At 37.9% G+C, this 23998-nt stretch overlaps 1 protein-coding gene across 2 annotated transcripts in view; it reads left to right on the forward strand.

Annotated features, from left to right (window-relative positions):
- Window positions 1–2003, forward strand: part of LOC137959811 (crossover junction endonuclease MUS81) — a 29627-nt gene extending 27624 nt beyond the window's left edge. For both annotated transcript variants that reach the window (XM_068807175.1, XM_068807176.1), the window contains exons 12-15: window positions 201–280; window positions 422–659; window positions 996–1082; window positions 1604–2003. In XM_068807175.1, the coding sequence (XP_068663276.1) occupies window positions 201–280; window positions 422–659; window positions 996–1082; window positions 1604–1705 (507 nt within the window). In that variant the 3' untranslated portion in view covers window positions 1706–2003. The remainder of the gene's footprint in view (window positions 1–200; window positions 281–421; window positions 660–995; window positions 1083–1603) is intronic.
- The last annotated feature ends 21995 nt before the right edge of the window (window positions 2004–23998 follow it).

A 23998-nucleotide genomic window follows, 5' to 3' on the forward strand; every position in this document is an offset into this window, starting at 1 on the left:
TATTCTAAATAACTAACAAATTTATCTGTGTCATGAATGTATCATGTATAAACTCGATTGTAAATTTTCACATTGTATCCATCTTTTATTAGTATTTAGTCCCTACCATTAGTAGCATGGAAACAGTGTTGTATTTCTCCATGAATTTTCAGCTTATCAAGATCCTGAAAGATTAGGTCTACATTAAATTCTGTCTACAGAGATGTGGACTTCAGAAACTGATATATCTAGTGGAAGGCAACCCAAATTTGTGTGATGCTGCTGAAGGCATCAAAACTGCGTAAGTATTCTCTTTTTACAGTATTTATTTATTTGAATTTGTTAACTATGCATTTGCAGTGAAAATTGGTTTGCTTAAGTGGTTATGCCTTAGCCTGTTTTAAAGTGTTTTTAATGTGTTAATTTACGTTTGTTCTTGCAGTTGTTTCACCACTGAGATTCTTGAAGGGTTTGATGTACAGAGAACAAGTGGCTTGACTGAAACCCTCAAGAAATATGGTCATCTAACTCATTCTATTAGTGATTATTACCAAATGCAGTTTTCGAAGGAGGCAAATAAAAGCAGTAGGATATGCCCATCATTTTATGACTTTATTAAGAAATGTCAAGATCTTGACAAAATGACTGTTAGTGATGTATTTGCTGTCCAACTCATGCAGGTAATAGTTCCTCCCATGCAAGTCATAGTAGAACTGGAAGATTATTATCATCCTGAATTAATAGTAATCATTTTTGGTAGTTGTTAGAATAGCAATAGGGTTTACTCTTGCTGTGTTGGGGTTATCTATCCGGGAATCCTTTTCTGTTGCTTCAATTATTTCATGGCTTCCATTTTTGTTGAAAGTCTGTTCTACTTCAGTACATATCTGTCTTCCTTTTTTTTTCTTTTCAGTTTTTTTTTTTAATGTTTGACATTATGTTCAGGAAAGTGAAACCAGACATGTGCTTATTATGACATGATGCCAGAGGTGATTCATTTAGTTTGTAACATGCAGGTTCCACAAGTTACAGAGGAAGTGGTGCATGCAGTTTTAGAGCTGTATCCGACAGTTCTGTCCCTTGCTCGTGCATACTCACGCCTTGTAAGTCCAACATTCCTGTCCCTTTCTTGTGCATAATCATGTCTTCTAAGTGAATATGTAGTTATTCTTTTCCTCCAATCAATGTGCTGCTGTTAAAAAAATGCAAAATAAGTAAAAGCAACTCTTTCGCCTTCTTTTTTCTGGTTATTGTACCCCACTGCTCTTAACCCCTCCTTTGTGTTTTTTTTCCCTCTCGCCTCTTTCAATAATATCTTGCCTTAACTGTCAGTAGTAGAACCAATTCCCTAATTTCCTTGAAGTCAACTGTGATGATTTTCTTATTGAATTTTAACTTTAAACTTGTTAGGAAAGTGGGGGAAGAACTGAAAGGGGAAGCCACTTCATACTAAATTTACAAGCTGTTGAAAACTGACCAGTGAACAGTTCATTTAATCTAGTGGGAACTTTAAACGGTTGAAAATCAATTTCAGTAACCTGAGGATTACAATTTTTGGCTGTAGATCTTGTTAATAGTTTCTGCTGTCTTATTCATTGAACAACTGCAATTTTTCCTGTTGAAGGATGGCAATCTTCGGGCACAGGAAGAGATGTTGAAGAATCAAACAAGTGTGATAGGTGCAGCTGCCAGTAAGAACATCTTCAAGCTAGTGTGGGGATGCTGACACGTTTCCAGTGTTGAGAAGATTAGGCTTTCACGCTGTTCAGTAAACAACCAGGAAGTTCTTTTTCCCGATGCTGATTTTTTATGTAATATATTGTTGTATTGAAATGTTTCGCCTATTCTGGCCATGTTCTATCATTTACTCTGTACAGTATTACATTCAGTTGGTCTTATCAAATCAGAGGGGCCTTGAAAGGCTAAAAATACGTCCTCATGTAGCTCCCTGATCTGATGGAGTGATCCAAATTCCAGAAAATAAATTCAGAACACATTTTTTTTATAAATAAAAGGTTGGTATAGTTTGTCCTCTTGAGCATCCTCATAAGACACTTAATGTTGAAGACGGAGAAGAAATGTTCATCACGCGCAGGCATCAAGGTTAGCCAGGAGATCGGTTTCAACTTCTTTGAGCGTCCCCAGAAGTCCATCCTTCCGACCCTCTCACTGGACTTGTACTCTGCAGATGCCTTGCAGATGCACCCTCTGGTGGATGGTTCGATCTTTATGCGCCTTCAGTTATTGTGTACTTGTATTCCAGGTTTTCCTTGCAAAGAACGTCCATACAGTGGTGGACCTGGCTGAAGGGAACAACTGCATCATGAAAGAGGATCCAAGCGTCAAGGGTAAGTAATTATAAGTTATTACAGGACAAAATGAAGATTAAGCGAGCTTCACCCATTCCTGGTGCTATTCTACATTACAACCATTTGAACGCCACTTCCATCACTCGTTCGTTTTGCATCCTGCCACACTCGATCAAATATGGTTGTAATGTTTTCGCAAACCCAGATACTTCGTTGAAGTCAGTCCACTGCAGACTTGTATCCAGAGGATTCGGACAAACAGCAAGCAAAATAAGATAATGGAGGAGCTAACTTTCTGTAAACTTGAACTGCACTTCCAACCCCGCCACCCCCTTGAGTCAATGCCACAGAGAAGACAACCTCCGGCATGGCCTTGGCTTTCATTCATCACATTTTGCTTTCCAAGGGCATGTAAGTTTATTATATTTTGAAGTGGACATTTGAAAATTCCGCGTCTAATCTTACATGGAACTGCGGGAGCCAGAAGCACATGAAGACTCAGTTAAAGACTGATTGACTGAATCAGATTTGGGGATTTCGCGTGCTGCGTGTGGGAATGATGTCTATTATCAGAAAGAGACGCGATGTTGTGGTTCTGCTGCTTGACCGCCATCAAAGATTACTTCGCGTTGTCACTTGTACATCTAGTTTGTTATTTCTTTTGGAGGCCTCTTTGGGTCTGTTTAGGTTAAACTCAAGTTCATAAAATGGCCTAAACTAGTGTCTGTGATTTTGTAATTCAGTACTTAAAATGATAAAGGTAAAGATAAGAGCCGATAGAATTTGAGATTGCCTCAAATTATAACTCTGAAGCAATGTAAACTCATCTTAATGATATTGTTTATCATGTTAAATTTTATCTCTTTATAACATACAAATACATGAATGAAAATAATCAAGAAAATATTCATTCTTCTTCTATATGGCATCAGAGTACTCGATTGACAACCCCTCTTCCCATAGCTCTCTCCCCTACCCATCGTCGCAGTTTGTACTCATGGCTCTTGAACATACTCAAACCTGTTGGAATATATGATGTCATTAGGATGATACTGATGTAATTAGTTTACATTTCCTGTCTATGCTTCACTCTTATTAGGGTGAATGGTATACTTGTAATATTGATAGTTTTGATATCTATAAATATACTTTATGGGGGGAGGGTTTAAAAGAAGTCTAACCTCCCGTTTTCTCCCAATGGTGTCGTTGGACTCACATTTATGGTTTTTAGGATTGAAAAAAAAACAACATCATTTTATCGGGGAATGAGTTTGAACATAATCAGACTCTTCATTGGTGTGTTTAGTGTTTGCTTCTCTGTATGATTGTGCCTCGTTACTCTATTTGGGTCTGTTACGAAAGATCAAATGAATTCTCAAAGGGGGGGAATGCAATTACAAAACTCAACTCTCTACTGGTAAGGTTCTTTTTCCGTTCCAGAACTGCTTGTTTCTATAAGTTCTGGGACTCAATGTTCGTTCATGCAAGCTTCAAAAGAAGCTTAAACAACATAGTTTCCAATTTGGAAACGATGAAGAAGAAAACCTTTCTGAACTTGGGAAGGTTCTATTTTTCTGAAAATTTAATATGTGTACAACCATTGTGGTGCAGTAGTACGAGACATGTTTCTTCAATTCTGGAATTCAGTAGTACGAGACATGTTTGTTGCTGAAATATGTTGGTTTTGTTGAAAACTATTGAGGCTCTGGCTGGACGATAACAGTCTCTGGTCATCGTCTTCATCCTCTGGTATACTGCCATTGCATCGTTGAAGTTATATTGATTCTCTGGTATATTGATTATTTTTGTTCGCTACTGCTTCTCTGGGAGATATCTCAACTTCTATTTTCGGAAACTCCTCTGCTGATTCTCCAAGATCCTGCCGTGATTGTCGGCTGAGATCTCCCGATCTCTTCGGCGCCGAGAAGGACGCACTGTTGTGATCGAAAAGTCCTACTGACTATCTACGAAAATATTTTCCGGAAACTCCTCTCACATCTATTAATATGCTGGATTATTTACGTTATGCCGTGGTTTGTCGCTATCCCGCTCTATTCGGAAGCGGGGAAGACGACTGCCATATTTCTCCCTCTGCCGAGAATCAGTCTTGTTGCCGTTGTCGGAGAAACGACACTATTCTGGTGGTTTTGAAACACTTCCGAGGCGTCGGCAGTAGGTATTGAAGCTGGCTGGTTAATCGCCGGATTGGTTGAAAACCAGTGCCGGGGGGGAAGAAGAAGAAACTGTTGGAAAATTTGATTTTCCTAACTTAGGAAACGGACTTAATCAAGCGCCGGTTCAACGCCTGTTCCAGCCCAACTCGGCCCGGGTTAAGTCAAGCCATCTTGGACTGGGTCGAGTTCACCCAGTGATGGGTCAGCACTTGCTCTTGTTCTGCCGAGTCAACTCGGACAGAGTCAACACGTCCCAGGTCAAATTGAAAAAGGCCTCGGTATAGGTGTCTAGGTCTCGAGTACTATGCTGATTCTTCCGACAACTCGGCTATATTGATCTATTATTTGATTCGGTCCAACTCGGTTCTTTGTCTTCAACTGATTATTATCGTGGATTATTACCCGGATTTGGGGCAGCTTCCTTCTTTACTGATGGACTAGCTACGGACAATTTCATGTGTCCTTATTATTCGTAAGGACCTCTATTATTTATAGGTTATCCGCTACTATAAAATTGCACATATGGTGCATGTTATTTGGGCCCATTTTCGCTGCAGTTATTATGTCTCTTTGATTGAGACATTATTTTTGAAGAAGAACTCCTCGGTTGCTTGCCTTGGGTTCATTATTTGCTGACTGTTGTTGGCATTGGTTTTTTTATACAAAATTTGAATTTCTTAGAAAAATATATCACATGGTGGCCTTAGCATCGTATTTTCTCTTTACCCATTACCCGTTACCCTTTGGCATTCTTTCTCCTACCATCCTTTATTTGACTCTCACTTACCCTTATTGGATAACCCTTTTTAAAGCATTGCTTTGGTTGTCCCTTTTATTCATATGGGTGTTTTAAGTCCATTGTGACTTTTTATTGGTACCCGTGGGTCTTTTATCGTCGTCTTGTAAATGTCAGACATTACCCACTTTAGTGATTATTGTCACTATATTCGTTTGAAATCCTTCAAGTTTGGTTTCGACTTATGTTTTATCACCCATTTTTACCTTTTGAGAGTTTGTGTCCAGTTTCGTACTTATCCTTGGGACACCGTGATGGAGGAGATTATTATTACATTTATGTTATTTGGTTCAAGTTGTGATCACTGCCATTACCTCCAAGCTTGAGGGGGGGGGGTTGGAATATATGATGTAATTAGGGTGGTATTAATATAATTAGTTTACATTTGCTGTCTCTTCTTCACTCTTATTAGGGTGAAGGGTATACTTATAATATTGGTAGTTTTGATATCTATAAATATACCTTATGGGGGAGGGTTTAAAAGAAGTCCATAACCTCCAGTTTTCTCCCAATGGTGTTGCTCTCATTTTTCTCCATGACCTAAATCATGGAGTCCTGGAAATCAACAAAACCATTATTCCCAATGCCTATGACCCATCCAAACCTCTTACGGTGATCAACATCCACAATTTTGTTCAACTCACCTCCACCGATTATCTTTGTTGGAAGCTTCAGATGGAAGCTATTCTTATTGGTTATAATCTCTACAGTTCGTTGATGGTTCTTATCTGCGCCTTCAATCACAAAGATAATCAATAATCTCGCTGCTCTCAATCCCGAATACCTTACATGACTTCATTAGGATAAACTGATTTTTGGTGCTCTCATCGTCTCTCTCTTACCATCTTTCATTCCGCTTATCACTCAATCAAGAACCTCTCATGAAGCCTGGAATACTTTGGCTAGTACCTATGCCCAGCCTTTGCATGGTCACATCAAACAGATCAACGAACAACTCAAACATACCACTACGGGATCTCAAACAATTTATGAGTATATTCAGTTTATTAAAAAAGTGTTGATGAACTTGTGGCCCTAGGAAAGCCTACGGATACAGAGGATCTCATTAAGAAAATTTTAGATGGGTTCGACGATGAGTACAAACTACTTGTTGATATTATCAATGGTTATGACACCAATTTCTTTTGATGAACTGCATGAAAAACTCATCAACCAGGAACTCTCGTTACGTGTCCAGCAAGCTCACTCCTCTCCACTTCCAGCCTCTGCAAATCCCACAAGTTCTTGCTCCAATTCCGGAAAGTCAGGTAATCTTAATCACCAACAACATGGACCGCCCACAACCAAATACTGCCTCAAGTCTCACTAACATCGTCACTCTGGATGGTCGATCTCAACCTCGACCCTACCTTGGTCGTTGCTTGTGGTGCTGGGAAAAAGGACACCGTCCCATAATGTCTTGACTTTTGCCAGATGCAACCGCCTATGCCACCTCCCCTGGCTCCTCGCCACCCTTCGGCATCATGGCAACCACGAGCATATCTTGCAAACGCCAACTCTCCTACTAGTTCTACTTGGCTTCTGGATAATGGAGCATCACACTATGTTACCACTAACTTGAGTAACTCTCTATTCACACTCCTTATGACGGCACTGGTGACATTATGATTGGTGATGGCATGGGTCTTCCCATTACTCATACTGGTTTTAAATTTCTCTCTACACCCTCATGCAAATTTTCCTTAAATAATGTTCTTTGTCTTCCTACCATGCAAAATAATTTTATTTCTATTTCTCAATTCTGTCAATCTAATCATACTTCCATTGAATTCTTACCTATTTTTTTTCGTGTGAAGGATCTTTATATGGGGGTAACACTTTTGCAGGGTCGAACTAAGGATGGTGTATATGAATGGTCATCGTCCTTAGTTCAGTCTTCACCAATAATTGTTTTCTCCAATAGCAAAACCATTTCGTCTGTGTGGCACAATTATTTAGGTCATCGATTGTTTAAATTTTCCTAGCACATCTTGTCCACCTTTCAGTTGATTAATGACACCCTCTGAATTTTAATTTTAATTGCAATTCTTGTCAATGCAATAAAAGTCACAAATTTTCGGTCTCCCACTCCTACCCTGTCTCTTCTTACCTTCTTCATATTATATTCTCAGATGTTTGGACCTCTTCAATTTATTCTATTGATGATTTCAAATATTATGTCATTTTTTTATCACTCTACAAAGTATATCTGGTTTTACCCTTTCAAAAGAAAAATCACAAGTGTTTGATACCTTTATTCGGTTTAAATATCATGTTGAAAACTTCTTTGGTCAACGGATCAAGACACTCTATTCTGATAATGGGGGGAGAGGGAAATATAAAGCAATTTCCTCTTTTTTTGCAACTAATGGTATCTTTCATCTTACATTTCCTCCACATACACCTAAACACCATCGGTTTTCTGAACGATGATATCTTCATATTGTCAAAACAGGTTTCTCTCTTCTTTATTATGCCTCCATACCTCTTTTTTACTAGTCATATGTTAAGTACCTAGCCAATACTACCCAAAAAACTGGCCTGGTACGTAGCGGAAAGCCAAACACTTAACCCCAGGATCATGACAATACTCCATTGTTATGGTCCCTGGTCATGGATCGAGTAACTCGGCATGGGATTGGTGAATCCAGCACTGTAAGAGAGTTGTTGCTCGTAAGGAGGAAAATAGTCTTCTTTTTGCAGCTTGGCTATTGATCTCAGTAAGGGTTGAGAACCCTTGCTACTCTCGGACAGGAAGGGGATGACCCCTTGTTGCTCACTGTAGAATTTAGGATCTCATGAAAGGAACTTTAGATCAACGAGGAAGAAGAAGAAGAAGAGAGAAGGAGAGGAGAAGAAGAAGGACGTGGAAGGCCAGAGTTCGGATTAAGGGAGAAGAGGTTTGCGTCAAAGTGAAAATGAGGGCTGGACGAATTTGTGGAAAGAGAGGAGAGTGTTTCAATGCTCTACCTCTTAGCCAATGCCTATATTTATAGTCTTTACAATGCCCTTAGGGCTACAACTTGATGAAATAAAAGACATAAAAAGAACACATATTCACACCTCTATGCCATCTTTAAGTGAAGTATCATATTTCACACAAATGCAACTCCTTTGATGTGTGAGTTTCTTGACTTGAGTTTGTCAGCTTGAGCCCATCTTCCAATACTCCCCCTCAAGCTGGAGGAGAAAAGACATCATAAATACCCAACTTGCCACATATAAACGATAGGATTTTAGATGTAACAGGTTTAGTGAGAATATCAGCTACTTGCTCTTGAGATGACACATGTTTGAGAGAGATTATTCTTGTTTGAAACTTCTCCCGTATAAAATTACAATCCACCTAATATATGTTTAGTTCTTTCATGAAAAATTGGATTTGAAGTAACATGAATGGATGTTTGATTATCACAATACAGACCCATGTACCCTTTTTTTATAAAAACCTAATTCGATAAGAAGGGTCGTAACCCATAAAAGTTCACTAACGGTATGGGCCATAGCTCTGTATTCTGCTTCAACGCTAGATCTTGCAACCACATTTTGCATCTTAATTTTCCATGTAACCAAGTTTCCTCCAACTAGAGTACAATATCCTCATGTAGATTTTCTATCATCAAGTGATCCAGCCCAATCTACATCTGAGAAGCCTTCTATGTTGAAGTGCCCATGTTTTTTATACTTCAATCCTCTTCCTAGAGCTCCTTTTAGGTATCGTAATATTCTCTCTAACGCTTGACAGTGGGTAATTTGTGGTTTGTGCATGAATTGACTCACCATACTTACATCATATGATATGTCTAGCCTAGTTACCGTGAGATAAATCAATTTTCCCACGAGTCTTTGATATTTGCTAATATCAATATCTTCATTATTTGTGGCACATAATTTTACATTTGTATCCATAGGTGTGTCGACTGGTCTACAACCCTTCATTCTTGTTTCTTCGAGGAGATCTAAGACATATTTACTTTGAGACAATATTATCCCATGTTTGGATTGAAGAACATCTATACCCAAAAAATATTTAAGCATACAAGATCTTTAGTCTTGAATTCCTGATATATCATCTTCTTCACCTCTTGTAGGTGAAGATAATATCATCCACATATACGACCAATAATATTTTCCCTTTGACATTATCTTTATAATATACAGAATGATCAATTGAGCACCGATGAAAACCAAACCGTAGAAGTGTTTGACTAATTTATCAAACCAAGCCTGAGGGGACTGCTTAAGCCCATATAAAGATTTTTTTAACCGGCATACTGACTCCCCTTCAACCACATAACCAGGTGGTTGAACCATATAAATTTCCTCACTTATATCACCATTTAAAAAAGCATTTTTAACATCCAACTGATTGACAGGCCATGATGAGTTAGCAGCAATAGATAAGATAATGTGTACCGAATTCAATTTTGCAACAAGAGAGAAGGTCTCCTCATAATCTATCCCATAGCACTGCATATAGGCCTTAGCAATGAGTCAAACAACCAATCCATCCGGATTATGTTTTACCGAAAAAACCCATCTACAACCAACCGGTCTTGTACCTTTTGGGAGTGATGTTAATGACCATGTTCGATTTTTGTATAAGGAGTGTATTTCTTCATCCATAGCTGCCTTCCATCCTGGACGTCTCAGAGCGTCCTGATACGACTGTGGAATGGAAGGAGAAGAAAGAGACGCAAGGAAATGAAAACACTCGGAAGACAAGCGATGGTGAGACATAAAATTTGAGATATGATATGAAGTAGTACAAGAACGGTGTTCCTTTCTTAAGGCAATTGCCGAGTACCAAATTCAGGCCCATACATAGGAGTAAAAGGACTTACCTCTGGTGGATTCGACAACTCCACAGGTGAAGGTACGACCGGTGCATCAGGGATTGGGTTAACTTCAAGATTGAAAGGCACAAGTGAACAAGGAGTGGTAGACGAAGAAGTTCATCCTGGATGAGCATCAAGGGAGGAGTAGAAGTAGGTGTCTCAAAGAAAGTCACATCCCTAGAGATAAGTATCCTCCAAAGGGTAAGATAGTAACAGACATAACCTTTCTGGGTGCGAGAGTACCCCAAAAAAATGCACCTCATAGACCGAGGATAGAGTTTATTTTTATGTGGGGATGTAACATGAACAAAGCACGTACTTCTCCTCTCCTTCTCTCTTCTTCTTCTTCTTCCTCGTTGATCTAAAGTTCCTTTAATGAGATCCTAAATTCTACATGGTATCAGAGCAAGGAGTTTAGGATCCCTCTTGATAAAGTTATTATGGAATCTGTTCAAGAAGTTGTAAAAGAAGGAGTCCAGTCATGAAGAGACAATTTCATTCTCTTCTTATTTACATTTTGTTTCCTTTCCTTATTTACATACTCCTCTTTACTGTGTTTCTACTTCTTGAACTTTGAATCACACCAAGTCAAGATAAATCTTTTTATGTTGTGAAGATTTATTTTTATGACTAAATTGATGTTATAATCTTGAACTTCTTGTAAATCAATTACAAGTGTGATCAAGATCATTTGTTGTTTGCGTCTTATTAAGATTGATGGGTGAGATTCAATTACCTTTATGTAACTTGGATTAATCTCATTTGAGGTAGAATTCCAGCACATGTTGCTGTAACTTCTCTAACTTAGCGTTGCTCATGGGTTTGTATTATGTTGTTGGACGCCCATTATATGTTTGGTGAAATTCCAGCAATCATTTACCCTTTGTAGTTTCTTTTGAACTTCAACAATTGAATTTTTTTTACATTGAAGTATCCCATGAGCTGAAGATAAATTTCTTCCAAGTATCTTGATTTGCCTTTAAATCTTCTCTAAATATTTTTTTCTATCTCTCGGTTTGTGTTGGAGTTTGGATTAAGGCTTAATTGGTTGCATCTACCTTCTTCTCTCTTTTTTAAAGAATACAAGAGGAGTTGAGTGATGGCTGGATTTTATTCTCACTTGCTAAAGGCACAATTTTTTTGATAATTTGGTGTTTTCTCTCGTGAAAGAAATTGGTCCTTGTTCTCCTTTTTGGTGACTGATTTGGTCCACGAGTTCTTCAAATTACATTGAGTAATTGTTATTTGAAGAAGGCCCCTTCCTTTGACCTCCACATTTGACTTGCCTCGTCATGGAGAGTGGACACAACAGTAATAAGAGTGATATACTTCATATTACTATGATTTTACTAAGAGGTCTCTCCAATTACATGAGCTGGTCACAATCGGTTCGGAGGGTTCTTATTACTCGTGACCTCTTAAGCCACGTTATTAAATTTCCTCCTCCGATTGATGAAGAAGATGAGACCTACCACAAGTGGGTTAAAAATGATAACATGGTGATAAGTTGGCTCATCAATAGCATGGAAGATCATGTGGCCAACAATGTGGTCCACTTGGAAACCGCCAAGGACATATGGGATACTTGTGTGAAGCTTTACTCAAATACTGCCTCATCAAAAAAAGTATATGATGTCTTACAAAATATGTTGCATACGAAAGATAGAGATAATATTTACGAATTTTTGGCCCAGTTTCGAGGCTTGTTCTAAGAATGGAAAATAGCTCAGCCATACTACACTGATATTGTCGTTCAAGAACGACAACAAGAAGCTTTGGCAGTAGCCATTTTCTTATCGAATATTAAACCTTACCTTGAGGTTTCAAAAACTCAGCTTCTAAGTTCTTCCGCTCTTCCATCCTTCGATGACATTAGTGCTACATTACTTCGGATACCTGATCCATCCCCTTCTTCTCCTATTGATGCCCCATCGGTGATGTTCTCTGGAAATCGGGGTACATCTTCATCAAAAAGAGAAAACGGCAGAAATATGAGAGGGGGTCGAACTATGAGAGGGGCTAAAAATAGAGGTGGTCGAACGGGTCCGAATAATTCCCATACTGAGCCTCGACTTTGCACTTACTGTGATGGTTAGAACCACCTTGTGGCAACATGCTGGAAACTTCATGGCAAACCTGATTGGGCCACGGCTAACCCAGTCTCTGTTACTGTTGAGAAACATGAAGATAAGGCTGAATCATCCTCCAGAAATGTGACTCTTACTGTAGAAGCCTATGTTGCATTTCAGAAAATGAAGTCCTTCATGGAATCCTCTATTCTCTCATAATCTTCTACTGCTACAACTATTGCCTTAGGTATGCTTTCTTCCTCTTCTTCCTCTTCTGCTTGGATCATTGACTCCGGGGCCTCCGAACATCTATCAGGTAACAAACACTTGTTGCAGTCCTTATCTCCTTGTTATCCTCAAAAATTCGTTACTATTGCTAATGGTACCCAAATCAAGGTCCTTGGCAAAGGTTCCTCCTCTCTTACCTCATCTATTCCCCTTCAAGATGTTTTGTTTGTCCCTCAATTTCCTTTAAATTTACTGTCGGTTAGTCAATTAACCAAATAATTAAATTGCTCTATCACCTTCTCACCATCTTCTTGTGTATTTCAGGATCTCACTACGAAGCAAGTGATTGGTGGCGGCCATGAAAAGGGGGGTTTGTACTACTTCACTCTTCCACCATTAGCTGCATTATCATCCACTACATCCAAGGCACAATTTTGGCACAACCGACTTGGTCATCCGTCTACCCTTCACTTCGTTCTTTGCTTCCGTCCTTAAAAAAACTTTCTAATTTCAGTTGTGAGGTTTGTCAATTAAGTAAACATATTAGGAGTACACATTCTCCTCGTCTTACAACTACAAGTACTGCTCCTTTTGAGCTAATACATTCTAATGTATGGGGACCTGTATGTGTCTCAAATATTTCCCAAGTTAAATATTTTGTCATTTTTGTTGATGATTTTACCTGAGTGACTTGATTATATTTATTTAAAGAGTGTTAAAAAATTCTTCCTTTGTTTAAAAAATTTCATGCTATGGTCTTGACACAATTTGGGAAGAAAATTCAAATCCTTAGATCTAATAATGCTAAGGAATTCATGTCTAATGAATTCAAATCATTTTGTGAGAGTAATGGGCTTATTCATCAAACATTATGCGCCTATACTCCTAAAAAAAATGGTGTTGCTGAAAGGAAGAATCATCATCTTCTTGAAGTTGCTCGGGGCCTCCTCTACTCCATGAAGGTACCTTATTTCTATTGGCCTCATGCTATACCTACAACATGCTTTCTTATTAATAGGTTATCTTCATCAATTCTTCATCATAAAACTCCTTACTCTGTGTTATTTAATTTTGAAGATCCTTTTTCTCTTCCTTTGGAAGTGTTTGGATGTACGTGTTTTGTTCATGTTACATCCCCACATAAAAATAAACTCTATCCTCGATCTATGAGGTGCATTTTTTCGGGGTACTCTCCCACCCAGAAAGGTTATGTCTGTTACTATCTTACCTTTCGGAGGATACTTATCTCTAGGGATGTGACTTTCTTTGAGGACACATACTTCTACTCCTCCCCTGATGCTCCTCTAGGATGGACTTCTCCGTCTACCACTCCTTGTCTACTTGTGCCTTTCAATCTTGAAGTTAACCCAACCCTTGATGCACCGGTCGTACCTTCACCTGTGGAGTTGTCAGATCCACCAGAGGTAAGTCCTTCTGCTCCTATGTATGGGCCTGAATTTGGTACTCAGAAATTGCCTTAAGAAAGGAACACCGTTCTTGTACTACTTCATATCATATCTCAAATTTTATGTCTCACCATCGCTTGAAAGGAACATCGCTTGAGTATTGAAGTTAATTTAGAGTAAGCTTAGAGTAAACAGGTCGGATTCTCCCTTTGAGATCCAGGTCGAGCTTCCTTCAAAGCTCAATCATCCCATTCCTATTCATCGTCATCGTCTTCCTTACGATGAATAAGAATGGGATGATTGAGCTTTGAAGGAAGCTCGACCTGGATCTCAAAGGGAGAATCCGACCTGTTTACTCTAAGCTTACTCTAAATTAACTCAATGCTTGTGTTTCTCATTACTCTTACCCCTTAAATAGGGTTCACTCGGTTAGGGTTTACAATAAAATATTCTAAAAATACCTCTATAAATAAAATATTAAAAAAATACCCCTATAAATAAAATATTCCTAAAATACCCTTGTAACCTAAAACTGAAATAAAATAAAGTAAATCAAAGAAAACAACTAAAATAATAATGTTATTGCATGCATAACATTTAATGTTATTGTGTACATAACAGTGACCCTCTTTCGTTCTTGGAAAAACCCTCCCTACTCTCTATTATTACCTGATGATGATCCTTTTTCACTTCCCTTGAGAGTCTTCGGCGATTAATGTTTTGTCCATATTTCCTCCCCAAGACAAAGTAAACTTGATCCAAAATCTATCAAGTGTATCTTCTTAGGATACTCTCATGCACAAAAGGGTTATGTTTGATTTAATCCCACTCTTCAGTGTTTACTTGTGTCTAGGGATCTCACATTCCTTGAAGACTCTCCATATTTTTTTGATAATTATCCTCCAGGTTTATCTTTTGTACCAGGTTCTCCTCGACTGGTTGTGCCCTGTGCTACAGAAACTACTCAGCCCCTAGAAACACTGGCTGACACCACACTTGCTGAGTTTTCAGATCCTACCAAGGTAAGTCCATCTTCTCCAATTATTTTTGGCCCACATTATGATACTCGTCCTATTGCAATTAGGAAAGAGCCTAGATCATGCACCATGCTCTCTACTTCTCATCCCATAACAAACTTTGTGTCTCATCATCGTTTATCCCCTGTTTGTTGTCAATTTTTGTCTGCTATTTCCTCCATACCTGTTCCACAGTCCTATCAGGAAGCTCTCAAACATCCAGGGTGGAAGGCGGCTATGGATGAAGAAATGCATGCCCTTTATGAAAATTAGACATGGACTCTAGTCCCACTTCCATCAGATAAGAAACTTTTTGGTTAAAAATAGGTGTTTATTCTCTTCTGTAGTGTGAAGCTCTCTCTCTCCGAACCTCTTTTATTTTTTCTTCTTCTCTCTCAATCCGAGAGTCTTTCTTGTTTTTTTCCTTTTCTTTCTCTCTCCCCTTACTCGAGGTATTATTCATGGGGTCCTAAATTCAACATAGATATACCAATAAATGCTCATTAACTCTTCAAAGGGAGGTTTGGTGGGGTACTTATAAGTTCCCCAAGCCAAACTAGCTATTTCTTTACTCGATTTCAAAAAATAGACTTTACATTGATGGATTATTGTAAAGTGACTAATCGATCGATCAATTGTAATGGCTATTTCTATCTGAATGTGTCGTATTGATTGATGATATGATCGATCAATATCTTCCCATTGGGTTTGACATTTTAACTTGATAGATGATTTGATAGATGAATGTCATGATATGATCGATCAGTCAGAATTTCGTCTAGTAGTACATTGCTAGTGTGACCGATCAATGAACTTCCTATGATCCATCATGCTTCATGTCCTTGATTGGCAAAGTTTTTAATGGTAGATTAGTCTTATAGGTTGATCAATCAATCAACATCAAATTCCCTTGCCTAAACAATATTGATCTATCAGTTCAAATGGGATGATCGATCAATGGACTTTGGTTGATCGATCATACTTTACAATTTTGACCTGAGCACTTTTACATGATCAACCATTGCAAGATGCTAATCGATCATTTTTTTAGGAATTAGATGCCCTAATTCCAAACTAACGAGAGCAATAATAATAATCATGGAAGAAAGCAAAAGAAAGCACGAAATCAAACACAATATTTATATAGGTTCGCCTCAAGGTGAGACTACGTCTTGTCTTTCGCCGCTGCAGTAATTCACTATAAAGATGAAATAGTTTACAAGAAAAATCGCACACACTTACATGTGTTTTCTCTAACCTCTCTTGGGCTCCAACTCTAGCTCCTTCTCGGAGATGATTAAACCCTAATAGTGGGGCCCCTCAATTATAAAGGAAAAATTAGAGCAACAACAATACAAGAGTAAAATTCCCAAACTGCCCTTAAAGAAAAAGTTGTTAATATATCATGGACCAGGTGGCGGCTCCGTCCCTACATCCCCGAGAGAGGGGTATGGAAACCTTACCACAAAGGTCGATCCGCGTACCGACTCAGTTTAGGGCATTGATTAGGCTCCACAACTTAACACATTTCAATGCTAGTTCGTCTAATATACTTTTAAAGCATCAGAATGAATGATTCTAAGTGCTTCTAACATGTTTAAAATGTGTTTATGACGGTTTTAAAACATATTTGAATGATGTTATGTCCTAAATCTTAAAGTTTGTATTGTATATGATATCGGAAGGAGTTGGACAACTCTCTTTTACGTAGACTGAGTTTTGACATTTCTCAATAAGTCCTAAAACTCTTGTCTTCAATTTGTCCTCATCTTTCAAGGGTGTTTGTTCAATATTTCTTGACTTTCCATGATGTTTGAGGTCTTTGAGAAACTTGATTCTTTTTTATGCTTGAGACCTTGAAATGAATTTATCTTGAAGGACAAGTATCTAAAATACTAGATTTACAATTGTCAGCTCTATTAAGTTTTTTTATAATCAAAATCAAGAATGGAGTCAACACTCTATCAACACAAAGCTTCATAAGAAGTCAAATTTGAAGATTTTTATCCTTGAGAGAAGTATTTCAATGTTTGTATCTTAAAATCTAGATCGAATGCTTAAGTTTCTTATTGCTTTATGTGTACCTAGTAATCTTCAAATCGTATTTGATTCAGCTCTTTCACCTAGTGTGTTCATGTGATTAACTTCTACTTAATACTAGTTTTGTAGCCCTTGTGTGTGGAGTTTATTCGGAACTCATTAAATCATTGAATTGCTGAATATATTAGTATATTCATCTTAGGATGGGTATATTTCCATTGATTAAAATTTGTAATATCTGCCTACTAAGAGGCATTATTGAGCTTTATTTGTAAAAAAAAAAAAAAAGGTAACCCTGACAAACTGTAAACCAACCAAGACTTGAATAAGCTGATTATTAGATGTTGAAAATCCTTTTGTGGGCCTAAGTGCCAAACACAAAATTCGAATAAGGGTAAAGAGGTAACTGATTAAGCACATGGAAGACAAGTTGGGTTAAGGGATGATTGATGATGCAAATGGAAGTTAAAGGTAAAGTGGAGACCCAATATGTAAAGGGAAGATGAGCCAATTAGCTCATCTTCCCTTCACTTCTTGTTTAAGCCATGCACTTGAAGCACTTGCAGAGGATGGGACTAGTACCAGCAGCACTTGGAGACACTGGGACTGAAGTAGTCCATGGCTCTATTCTTTCTTGTATAGAAAAGTGGCCCTCAAAATGTTTGTCCCCCCTTTTGTTTGTGGAGACTTTACCCTTACCATAACTTCCATTTGCATCATTAGTCGCCCCTTTACCAAAATAGATGTATTTAGTGTTCCCTAGTTTAACCGTTTCTACTCTTTTCCATTTGTCACCCATAAGGTCCAATAAAAGTTTTGCCTCAAATGACTCCACCCTTGAAGCTGCTTTTGGACATTGGTGTCTTTCATTGTCCTATTTATGGGGGGGGGGGGGGGGGGGGGGGGGGGTTGGTCAACTTGACTCAGGAGATGAACTTCAGCCACATTACTCAGTTCATCTCATGAGGTCGTTAGTGGAGAGCCAAACTTCAAGTCATGTACATGACTAACATGTCTTCGAAAATCATGTCCAAAGCGTAAACGATGGAATGTGCTTTCCACCCAAATTTGCCATTCATGCACATGAAACGATCGCGCCCCTCGCTCTGCCGCACGCCCTCTCATGCAGTCTGCTCATTTTGTTCCCGCACCCCCTCTCTCATCTCCCTAAACCCCGAGCTCTCTGCTCCGTCTCTTGTCTCCACCGTCCCTCTCCGATCTCCCTCTCTCTAGTCTCCCTCTCTACGACCTCCATCTCTCGCTGCGAACGTCCTTTTGGTGTCCTTCTCTCCACCTCGAACTCGCTCTCCCTCTAAACCTCCCGCTCGCTTCTCCTTCTCTCTTATCCCTCTCGGCCTCCCTCTCTTCTCTCTCTCTCTTCTCCCACTCTTCTCCCTTCCGGCATCTCACTCCCTTCTCCCTCTCGCTATTCTCTCTTCCCCCAAAATACCTTCTGATTTCGTTCGATTTTCCCTATTTCGGTTTCGATTTTCTTCGATTTTGACATTTGGGCTTTGATTTCTTAATTTCTACTTCGATTCGGCATCGATTTCCCCATTCGGCTTCGATTTCAGTTGTCGGCTTCGGTTTTCCCAAAATTTCATAAGGTATGACTAATCCCTAAATTTTTTTTATTAAATGAGTGTTGTATTTGATTTAATTTTAATTTCAATGCCTAATTTGGGGTTATTTGTGCATAATTGTGGGATTTAGTGTTACGGTTTAGGGTCTAAATTTTTTATTAGGGTTAGGGTTTAGTGTTTTTAGGGTTTTGTGCTCTGTATTTAGGGGTTAAGGATTTATGGTATTGTTAGGGTTTAGGTTCTGGAATTAGGGTTTAGTTTTTTTTTTCAAAATGTTTTAAGTAAAGGTTTATTGGGTGATAGGGTTTGGTGGTTTTAGGGTTGTTAAGATCTAGGGTTTTTTTTTTAAAGTTCTGGAATTAGGATTTAGGGTATAGGGTTTAGGAGGTTTAGGGGTATGGGGTCTAGGGTTTAGGGTTTAGGGTTTATTAGAGTTTTTTTAAGGTTCTCAATTATTTTTTAGAGTTTACGGTGTTTAGTCTAGTTCAAACAAGGTTGAGTCGCCTACACGGGTGTCCATTAGCCAACGAAACCCAACCCCCATCACTAACAAGGTACAGTTCGTAGTGACTGTTAAGTCATATGGGGCTCTACTAGGGGTGTTCGGTGAATTTGGACTTGATGTGTGTGTGTGTGTATTTGCATTGTTTAGTGCATCTGCAATGGAAATAGTTGATTAATTTTGGAATGTTTTAGAATGTCGTTTAAAAATTTTGAAGTGCTATGAAATGTTTTTGTCATGTGGTGAGAAGATTCAGGTGTTATAAATATCCACCATATGGTATCTTCTTATTTGAGGTTTTTGTTTCTGTGACGGATAATGGTTGTTTGATTAAGTTTTTTCCATGAGGACAACTCGGATTTAGATTGTAAATGGTTGCAAGAAGACAACCAAGTGGTCGATCATATGACTTTTGGAGCTTTGAAGAAGACAACAAAATGCTCGATCTTTTAGTCGAGCAGGTAAATATAGGGAACAAGTTGCCCAATGGGTTTGGAAGCATGAGGTATATATGGAATGTGTCAATAAGTTCAATGAAAATGTAATCAATAAAAAAATTGTTGAACAGCTTAAGAATCGAACAAGATCATAGAAGAAAACATACCAAACGGTAACGAGTTGTCTCAACACTAGTGGGTTCGGTTGGGATGCAACCACACAGCGAATTACTGCATGCCATTCTATATGGCAAGACTACATTAAGGTCAGTAAATCATGATATATTGTAAAACACTTTGTATTGTTTCGCATTACTAAAACTCTATTCCAAGTCGTCTTAATGATGTTTCATTCTTGTAGGAGCATAAAGATGATGAAAAGTATAGACAATAAGGCTGCCCCCTTTACGAAAAATTTGCTTTGGTTGTGGGAAACTCAATAGCCATAGGGTCTGGTAGTGCAACTCCTATAGATCTGGGCAATGAACTCATCCATGAGTCGACTCCTATCCCAATGGACGAACCCGACAATGTTGAAGTAGCTAGGGAAACTCCACTGCAATTCATTAGCGGAAATTATTCGACAGCGGATCAATCTCGTAGAAGTAAAGGGTCATCTTCAAGTCGCCGTAGAAAGATAAGCGAATTGCCCACTGATGACAATAGAAGCATAAAGAGCGCGATGTCAAAGAAAATTGTGTCAATGCCCTCAAGGAAATCCCGGACCTTTTGGATGCCCTGAAGTATGGCGTTCTTGAATGGTTGGATACTCCAAGTAAGAAGGCCATGTTTGCAAAAATGACAATGGAAGAGCGGGTCGGGTGGCTTAAATATTGTGCAAACAAATATTTGTAATGCGTTTTAAGTACACTATCTTTTTTGGGAAGATTATTACGTATTAAAGATGAAGTTTGAATTATAACGTTGCAAGACTTATCAGTATGGTTAAGGTTTTTATTTTATATGTTTGTTGTGTTAATATATTATGTGGATAATATGGTGGATGAGTATGGATGTGGTCTGTTGAATTTATGGAAAAGTAAAATACTTCATTGACTTCAATAACTTGTTATAATCAGAGTACATGAACCTCTATTTATAATAGAGGAAGGTAGTAGAGTCCAATTATAATAAAACTACCATTGTCCCAATTATTATGTGTGGCTACGTCTCCAACATTACCGGCAACTTTCACTGATAGCCTCCAAACGTCACAAACTCTCCCCGAAATATTATGGGCCCTTTTAGGTGTTGGACCGCATTGGCACAGTCGCCTACCGCTTGCAGTTTACACCAAAAGCCAAGATCCATAATGTGTTTCACGTCTCCCAATTGAAGGCCTTCCAGGGAGACTCCCCATTCCTACACATACCTCTGCCACCGCTACATGAGGGTTGGGTCCTTTCTACTCCAGCACAAGTGTTGCAGGCTCACCACATTCAGGGCGATTGGGAGGTTCTAGTGCAGTGGGCTGATACTGACCCCATTGACACTACATGGGAGCCCTTAGCGGCTTTCAGGGCTCTCTACCCCTCTTTCCAGCTTGCGGACAAGCTCTTTCTCCATGAGGGGGGTGATGTTATGGACTTCATAGCATCCCGAGTTATCAACAGACATAGGAATTAAATTATGCTATTTCCCTTTGCATGTATGTTGAATTTGGTTTGGTTTGAATTTGCGTGAACTATGTGACCCATGGGTCTGAGTTGTAATTTCGTCCCCAAACCTATTTATTGGGACAAAGAGCTGAATGAAGATTAAGCATTGAATCATTTAGTTTTAGCCAGGTCAGATTCTCCCTCAGAGGTCCAGGTCGAGCCTCCTCAACGCTCAATCCTTTTCCACCATTACACGTTCCAATAACAGGAGTTCTCTTCTAGCATCAACAACCAATCTGGAGGGAAGAGAGGGAAGAAGGGTGACAAGATCCATGACCCGGGAAGATCCCAACAGAGGCCTTCCTCCCTCGATGACGGCTTCTCTACACCCCTCCCCCGTCGACCTTCCTCCCTCTCCTCTCCCTCTCGACCTCCGTCACAGAGCACGGGAGGCTGAACATCTGTTGCAGAGCCTCTCGGCCTCCCTCTCTTCTCCCTCTTGGCGTACCGTCGGAGCGCCGCCTCTCTCGGCGTTGCCCGTCGCCGTAGACGATGGTTTAATTTTTCCTAAGTTAGGAAAAATTAAACTATCGTCATAAAAATCACTAATTTATAATTTTTATTTATAAAATAATTATTTTTATTTATTTAATATTTTTTATAATTACTATATTAAAATAGTGATTTAATAATCATAACTAAAATATTATTAAAATAAATATTTGATAAATTATTTTGGTTTAATTATCCCATTGCTATAATTAATTAAACCAATGGTTTTAAAATTTGTGACAATATATTATTAATTAGTAATACATAAAATATATTATGTTATTGATAAATATATAAATTTATTTATTATATTAATTTTTTATTATTGTACTAAATTAGTGGTTTTTAATATTAAAACATATCTTATGTTATTAAAAAATAATTTATAACGTTATTTATTTATTACTTGTAATCAATCATGTGCATATTTTATTGGCTCGTGTAATTATCATATTAATGCATAATAAAATATCTAATTCAATTAAAAAATATATCATTATATTTAATTATACATTAAGTAACTTATTCGTGTAGTAATCATTGTTTTTTTATTTAATTTGGGGTAGGCATTCTCTTGTTTTTTATGTTTTTCTCATGTTGGGGCACTAACACTGGAAACTGTTTTCCAGTGCACATGAAGTCGTCAACACTAACACCAACTGCTTAGATGAAGATCATATAGATGACTGACATGATCTTCATGTTGGAGATGAACATGAACTTCAAAAATCCGTTTTATTGACTTACCCACCCCCCCCCCCCCCCCCTGTCGGAGCGTCGCCTCTATCAGCGTTGCCTGCCGTCGTCGCCATAAACGATGGTTTAATATTTCCTAACTTAGGAAAAATTAAACTATCGTCATAAAAATCACTAATTTATAATTTTTATTTATAAAATAATTATATTTATTTATTTAATATATTTATTTTCTAATTACTATATTAAAATAGTGATTTAATAATCATAATTAAAATATAATTAAAATAAATATTTGATAAATTATTTTTGTTTAATTATCCCATTGCTATAATTAATTAAACCAATGGTTTTAAATTTTGTGACAATATATTATTAATTAGTAATATATATATAATATTATGTTATTGATAAATATATAAATTTATTTATTATATTAATTTTTTATTATTGTATTAAATTAGTAGTTTTTAATATTAAAACATATCTTATGTTATTAAAAAATAATTTATAACTTTATTTATTTTTTACTTGTAATTAATCATGTGCGTATTTTATTAGCTCGTGTAATTATCATATTAATGCATAATAAAATATCTAATTTAATTATTAAATATATTAATATATTTAATTATACGTTAAATAACTTATTCGTGTAATAATAATGATTGTTTTACTTAATTTGGGGTAGGCATTCTCTTGTTTTTTATGTTTTTCTCATGTTGAGGCATTAACACTGGAAACTGTTTTCCCGTGCATACGAAGTCGTCAACACTAACACCAAGTGCGAAGATAAAGATCAACATGATCTTCGTGTTGGAGATAATCATGAACTTAAAAAATTCGTTTTGTTTACTTATTTTCCCAGTCTTTCCTTCTCCTGCTTAACTTGCGCGTCCATTCCCTCTTCATTTCTTAGTTCCAAATCCAGCTCCTTGTCCGCATCCCAGCTACGGTTATTTCCCATGTCGTTTCGGTTTGTCTATATTAACCATTCAAAAAAAAAATCAATCTCGTATTTGTTTCTCGTCTATTCAGCTTGATTAATTGGTCGAAGATGATTTTTACTTGGATGGAATTTTGAAACCAAGAGGAGCTGCACGGAACCTGGAGGATCAGTTCCGGAAAAGCTGCGGCCGTCTGATGATGATCGTTGGCCTGTGTCTGCTGATCCTCAATGGAACCGCAAAAATGGTTGATATAGATTCCAGCTGGATTTTATAATGCTACGTTCACGGTACCTCAACATCTAGTCATTTGTCAGTTCAACGAGAAGTTAAAAATTCAAATCTTTTATCCTGGTAAAAAAAACAAAAAAACACCCGGCATGTGCTTCTGCACTATAATGTCTCGTGAGGGACAAGCTGAAACTACAATCACAGAGACTCCATGCCTGGTTTCTTTTCAAATTCCGAAACATCCCCTAGATTTTTCTAAAGATCTAAAGGAGTTTGGGAATCTATGTTTGGACAAATACCAGAAGTCGCGAAGTTTATATTTTAAGAAATTTTCAGAGAAAGAAGGGATTTCAATTAATTAATATTCTCCCATTGAGTAAAAACGCCTTAAAATACACTAGTAAATGACAGAGGAATCATATTTCTGTAGTTGTAGATCATTCTATGTTCGTAGATAAGAAATCGCTGAATCTGGAAAACACCGCCGGTAGAAGACAAGCAACGCTTGGAAGGGAGTGGCGTTAGGGATTTGGAAGGGTCAAGCCAAACGACAAAAGGGGTTGACACAGAAAAAATATAGAAGACTGTGACCATACT

This window comes from Aristolochia californica, unplaced genomic scaffold, assembly GCF_029961685.1.
Source record: "Aristolochia californica isolate CCGP_79_NKW_82.1479 unplaced genomic scaffold, dmAriCali1.0.hap1 SCAF_3, whole genome shotgun sequence".
NCBI lineage: Eukaryota > Viridiplantae > Streptophyta > Magnoliopsida > Piperales > Aristolochiaceae > Aristolochia > Aristolochia californica.